Source organism: Pinus tabuliformis, chromosome 5_2, assembly GCF_031772625.1.
Source record: "Pinus tabuliformis cultivar Carrire ecotype Pingquan chromosome 5_2, CPIR1, whole genome shotgun sequence".
In the NCBI taxonomy this organism is placed as follows: domain Eukaryota; kingdom Viridiplantae; phylum Streptophyta; class Pinopsida; order Pinales; family Pinaceae; genus Pinus; species Pinus tabuliformis.
This window is the reverse complement of record NC_142306.1, coordinates 408491933-408498742: the sequence shown is the minus strand read 5'-3', so window position 1 is coordinate 408498742 and position 6810 is coordinate 408491933. Positions and strand designations below refer to the sequence as shown.

General features: G+C 34.1%; 1 protein-coding gene across 1 annotated transcript; it reads left to right on the top strand.

The window, feature by feature from the left end:
- Positions 1–1793: 1793 nt before the first annotated feature.
- LOC149159253 (sister chromatid cohesion 1 protein 1-like) lies at positions 1794–5851 on the top strand. The gene is made up of 19 exons (XM_089434241.1): positions 1794–1846; positions 2028–2096; positions 2190–2248; positions 2342–2386; positions 2496–2515; positions 2723–2802; positions 2894–2996; positions 3071–3131; positions 3216–3285; positions 3379–3499; positions 3609–3788; positions 3892–4102; positions 4197–4270; positions 4411–4564; positions 4882–4963; positions 5138–5235; positions 5347–5431; positions 5531–5643; positions 5769–5851. The coding sequence occupies exons 1-19, from the start codon at positions 1794–1796 to the stop codon at positions 5849–5851; spliced, it is 1761 nt and encodes a 586-aa protein (XP_089290367.1).
- The last annotated feature ends 959 nt before the right edge of the window (positions 5852–6810 follow it).

The window sequence follows — 6810 nt, the reverse complement described above, 5'->3', positions numbered from 1 at the left end:
CCTTGCATCTCTGGAGTCTCATCTCGCTAAAAGCCATTGGAAATGCAATTGGGAAATTTTACTGCAGGTGCCCAGAAACAGAGGAATATGCTAGAACCACATATGCACGCATCTGTGTGGAAATGGACTTCAGCGCCGGATTCCCGGCTGAAATAAACCTAACAAGTAAAGACTATGTGTGGAACCAGAAACTCGATTATGAAAGTGTCATCTTTAGATGTCGATCCTGCTTTGAGATAGGCCATCTAGCCAAAAATTGCCCAAAAGCCTCCCAGAAAAATTCTGCTAGAAAAAACCACCATAGATCTACATGGTGGGAAGGAGCACAAAAAAAACACTACACTATCATCAAAAAAGAATACTCTAGAGAAAACTTTGAATCACAAGAAATTGGGCTAGAAAGAAACAACTCTCAAGACAAGCAGGGAGAAAGCTTCACCCAACAAATCAACAGTTATGAATACCGCACAAAATAAATCTTCATTTAACAGCAAAGCAGATCTCCTAGACCAAACTTCTTCTTCGACTATCTTCAAAAGGACGAACACAATAGATTGCGAAGCTAAACACCAATGTCCCAGGAACCAAAAGAGATGAAGGAGATGCAAGATAAAGGAAGTTGGAAGATTGTAGAGAAAAAAAAGAAAGCTAGCACCAATCTTGCCAACAAAGATGAGGAGCTAGATAATTAAAAACTAAGAAAATTATAAGTAGGATAAACCAATTTAGTCTTAATAGACGTTAACCACCATCGTCATTATCAAATAAAATAATAAACTTTATGATCAATTTATCCATTTTTGAAAAATCTTATCTAAAAATATCTTATAAATGGATTATAATTACATTATTTTATATCGATAAGGAATTAATGTATTTTACAAGTACATTTAAAAAAACACAAAATTTATTTGGCAATGTAGCTCTCTGCGAGGTATTTATATATTTAGGTGGAAATAGAAATGGCATATTTGTGAGGGGAAATAGATTATTGGAGTAATGATTTTCGTATCATGAACAAAATACTTAGGTAGAAATCTTACTTTTTAACTATATTTATTTTATGATTTTTTTAAATATTAAGAAAATTAAAATTTTTAAATAGAGGAAGTTAAATTATTAAAGAGAATAAAGTAGGAAAGCTCAAAAATATAGTTTAATTAGTCTAATTTCTGTTGTTAATTACTTAATCACAAGATTAATCACAAGATCAAATCTCTTTGATTCCCTTAAAATTAAAGCATTATTCAGAAACTTTAAATGAAAGAAGGCCAAACAAACAAAATTGTACTACTCAAAGAGAAGCAGACAACGGACTATGGGCATAAATATAAGATCGCAGCCTCCACGCCATTCCATCCTATTCGTGCGTCTCCTCAGTCCGTTACATAGCTAAGCACACCAAGCCTATCACAGTACAAGTAATAAAGCACATCACAGAAAACTTCAAAGTATTACTGGGAATTTTAAATATAGTAGGAATTCCTATATAGATAGATCCTTGGCTCACAAGAAAGTCAGATACTTTTTATGCATTTTTGCTGGATGCTATGCCTGTAACAGTTAGCTGTTTTATGATCCTCTGGAATGTTTAACAGTCTTTTAATTAATGAAAGACCTGTTGTTTTTTTCGCTTGAAAAAAAAATAATCTCACGAGATTTAAAGAAAATGTTTTAAAGAGTCAAGTCTAAATTCGTCACAAATTGATTTGATTTTGATTTTCAGGACTGAACTTTGTTCCAGATTTATTCTACATATTCTAGTGAATATTCAGGCATTCTTGGAGAAAAACATGTTTTATTCCTATCAATTGCTGTCCAAAAAGGCTCCTCTGGGCCAAATATGGTATAATCTTACTGCGGCGTGGTACCTCTGCCTTTCTTTAAAAGGATTGGACTGCTTCTATTCTTTCGACATTCAGTAATGTATAAAGCACGGATCTAGTAATTTGAAAGGATATAATTAAGGTACAATGCTTTTCGCTCCATAACAGACTGTAATTGTTAACTTTACGGTTTTTTGCAAGGATTGCTGCGACTCTTCACTCAAAGATCAAGAGACGCAATGTCGACAGAATCGACATAATTGAAATCTGGTATAGATTTAACTTATTACTCTCATTACATTCATTATTTGAATGCCCGGTCTTAGATTAGATTTATGAAGTCTGTTTTGTTGTTTTATACAGCGAACAAATTCTGAATCCAGCGATGCCACTGTCACTAAGACTCCTGGGAATATTGATGGGTGAATGAACGAGATATAGTAATTTTATACAATTATATTCCAGTTTACAATTGTTCAAGTTTCTATAAATAGGTTTGCTGAAATCATGTGCAGGAGGAGTCGTAAATATCTTTAATAGGAAGGTTCAGTTTCTTTTTGGTAATGCATGCTCACCATTTTACATTTCTGAACAATCTTATGAGACTGTATCTAAATCTGACTTGTCATACTCAAAGCCCGTACTATAATATTATTTTTCTGTTTGCAGATGATGCTAACAGGTTCATGGTATAGATCTCATCTAGAACCCGTCATACGTCAATATATGCACAGACCTCCGCAATTCTGGACGTTTTTGAACTTGCTTTTAGTTGAACTTTACAAATCTTTTGCTAAATCATTACTGAACCTGGGATCTACAACCTTATTACCAGTTTGAAGTGAATTTTTGATAAATCCTTCAACATAATTTATGTATCTTTTGATATCAAACAGACTCAGATAAATCATATGACAAGGATTGCTCCGCCAGCAACTGATACCACCGTTCTACCCCGAGGGAAATCGCAGGCCAGGTACGATGTGCCTACGGATTTCTTTCACAAAATTTTGATTATAACTGAATCACCTTTTGTCATTAAGAATGAAACTTCCTCTCTCGGCCAGATTCGAAGCTATAACCATAACCTACGGCTTTCAAGAATCCGACCAAATGGAACAGCTCATGTTGCAGCCAAGAACGCCGAATCATGAACCCCGCATCTTCATGGTAACTACCTATTTGTGTAATTACTTAAAAAATAAATTGCAGAAATCTCAAAGTAAAACTAAATGATTCTGCAGGATGAGTTCTTTCTGATTCCGCCTGCACAGAATGAGTCCCAAGAAATACCGATGTTTCAGGGTAAAATTTTCCCAATTTTACTATCGAATATTCATCATTGAAGTTTAATTTGTTCAAGAAAGTCATCCTTGGATAATTGTGCAGCCGACCGCGAGAATATCACACTTCAGGAGGACTTTATATTTGAAGATCGCCGTCATGACGAAATTCACAGGTTGAATTCTAATTTTATAAAATCGACTATATGTCGGTGATCGGAGTAATCTCAACTGACTAAATTTTACCCTAATATAAATATGTTTGTCAGGTTTGACGAAGAAGAACGCATAATATTACCCGCGGACAAGACACTGACAGAGAACTTGTTAAGTGTAAATTTAGAGGAGCAATTTCAACAAGACGGGGAGCAAGCTCAAGGACCTAAATCAGTATGGTTTCTTACGTCGTGAACTTTTTATTTCAGAATTTAGTACAATTTAAAGAAAATCGAAATTTACTTGTGCTGCTATATAATAGTTTTCACCTCGGCATTGGCAGCCGGAACCCGATGCGGAAAGCGTTCAGCCTTCAGTGAATCGTACAGCTGGGATCAACCAGAAAAGAAAACGGAAAGGAAAATCTGTCATTCTTGACGAGGATTTCATGGTCATTCAACCCCGTGTCTTTCAAACATGGCTTCAGAACACGTCTGACATCGTGAAAGATAATAAGCGCAGGGTATAACTATAATAAATTCTTATTCCTTTGGAACCGGCAGACTGTTATTTTATAGCTTAAAAGAGATCATTCACAAGAGAAGTTTCTCTGCTTTCTCTGTTAGGCTCAGGCGCCGCGTACAAAGAGGGCTTGCTCATCCATCACAGCCACCATCGAGAAACTGATGTGGTATCCATCCACATCCTTCCTGTTAACGTCAACAACACGTTTTTCATCTGTTCCCTGCTGTGCAAACCCTCTGCTAGAGCTGTGGAATGAAAACCTCCACGGCAGAAAAAGGATCCCCAAGGGGGATCCCCAACAAGGAAGTGAAAGTAGGTATCTCACTCTGTAGCAATATCATTCATTCAATTCTTCAATTGAAAAAAACCAATATTTTTGGTGGTTGATCTGGCCAATATATAACAGAAAGAACAAGGACAGCTTTGATCCCTATGGCTGAAAGGAGAAACGGAGAAGACCATCCAAAGCCAATGGATCTTGTAAGCCCTTTCTTTTTTTCTTGACGTTGTTTTCTAAGTATGCTGATAAATTTGTTTACGTTATTGTCTTGGAAGGAAATGTATTTATGAGGTACTGATTAAAGGACAGTACTAATTGAAATAAAAGCTTCTGTGCGCAGCCCGAGCCAGTAGGGGAAAATGCCAATGAAGTGGATGAGATGGCCAATAAAAATGCATCCTCTATAGAAAAACTACGCACTCGTCTATCCACCCCGGAACTGCAGACCACTGAATGGGATTTTGGCCATTTGGGTTTGACACCTGTGCCTTCTGGTTAGTGTTGTTAATAAAGTTGTCCTCTAAGGATTCAAGTAGATGGATGAGTTGAATATTTTACTTCATAGTTAAAATAAAAACTAGCCGTCATAATACAGATTGTTAAAGCTACAATAGCTTGGGGCATAACTGGTTGCAGAACGAATCTCACGACTTAATTGATTTTAAAATTATTTAAAAAAATTCAGTTCTGGAAGCTTCATGAACTATTACAATCAATCCATATTCTTTATCAATTAGCTAACTATTATTCTATTACACAAAATTTCATTTCAAAAGTATATAAATTTCTCGTTTGAACTCAATATACGCAGGTCAAAGTGTAAAATCTAGATCCACCCCTGCAACACAGCCTATGAGATTGGTGGAAGAGGACGAGCTTTCCCCGATTGAAAGGTATTGGAATTTGTTAATTGAACTTTTGTTGAAGCTCATTTCTATTTTCAGTTTCGCTTGTATTGAAATATATTTAATCCAGATCTATCATGCCATGTTCACATTCCGGGATTTATAATTCTTATTTTTGGTTTGTCTTGTATTTGAAGTAATATTTAACTACATTTGATCCAGATCCACCCTAAGAAGTGAGCATAGTGCTCATATTCAGATTCCAGAGGCTGAAGAAAGAGGGGAAGAAATCAACACTCCTACCATGGGAGTGGTTTCAGGTAGAAACGCCAACTTTAGTCAATCTGTTAATTAATCCAATAAACAAAAATAAAAGTACCATAGGCCCATGTTTTATTATTCGTAATCTAATCGTGGCAATTCCACTGCAGACTTGTTAGTGGAGACTGGACCTTCTCAACCACTCAATCTGACCCCTAAAGATTCTATGGACCTACTAAATGACACAGTCCTTATGTGAGGAAAAACTTTTAATAATATTTAATCTCTGTTAAGGAAAGATTATAAAATGTTTGATTCAATAACAGCATATGCGTTTTCTCTTTCTTTATATAGGCATCTGAGAGATCATTTCAACAAACCAGGGGTCACAAAAGAACAATCGTTGGACCAACTTGCTCAAGGAATGGACAGAGGACAAGCAGCTAAACTTTTCTTTCAAACATGCGGTATACCTTATTTGATCTCTATTTTAATATTTGGTTTCAGCTTTTATTTGGTTTGCTTAGACTTCAGTTTCCAATAAATACATGAAAGATAATAAAATGAGGGATTTTGCCATATGCTGTTTCAGTTTTAGCTACCCATAAATATGTGAAAGTTGGTCAAGAAGAGGCATATGGAGACGTCAAAATTCGAAGAGGACCAAATCTCTAAACATGTTAAAGGAAGATTTCTTTACAAATTTCATTCTTTATGCTTTCATTGGAGGCTTTGACAAGTTACTCGAACATTCCATCCTGAGTATTGCGATTCAATGTCACGGTGTTCCACATCCGAATAGGGAAAGAATATGTTAGTAGTTTTGGTCCCTTGGTTCACTCAATGCTACGGTGGTGCACTTCCTAAAGAGGAAGACAGATGTCGTAGTTGACTTGGTGTGAAGGTTAATTAAAGTACCAAAAAATATATTAGCATTTTGTTGGTGAAGTGATAATAATTGTATTTTGTATCGTTATGGTTCCTATTTTATTCTAAGCGTAAAGGCAAACATATATTTTTGGTTTGTTTCAACAAAGGTGATGGCATTTAAATTTACTTTATAACTTATAATTAAAGAATTAATTGTATTTAATTAAGAGTCGTTTTTTTATTTTTTATTTTTGGAGTTTTTTTTGTGTTGGAATTTTTTTCAGAAAAATTTGTGATGAAATTTTGATTTGTGTTATTTAAACTAGTTTTTTGATTGTATATATGGATTCAGCGCACTAAAAAATTCTAGGGGGCTTTTATTGTGTAAAGGTTACTCATCAAACTTGTGATTTCAATAATTTTTTGCAGCATTTTAAAAAAAATAAACCAGAAAAATTTACAAAAAAAACTTCCAAAAAATAACAATAACGATAACTAATTTAATTAATCTTAAAATTTAAAATCAAAATTTAATATAATATATTTTAAAATTAAAATTAAATTATTAATATTTGTAATAAAATGTAATAAAACATTTAAATTCTAAAATAGTTTACGAAATATGAGAATAAAAATGTAATATAATATAATAAAAATATTGAAATAAATTTATTTACCAAAATAGTAATGATAACTATATACAAGTTTGGTATGAAGTATTGTAGTTGTTTAATAAGTTTGAATATAAATATATGTTAATTTTA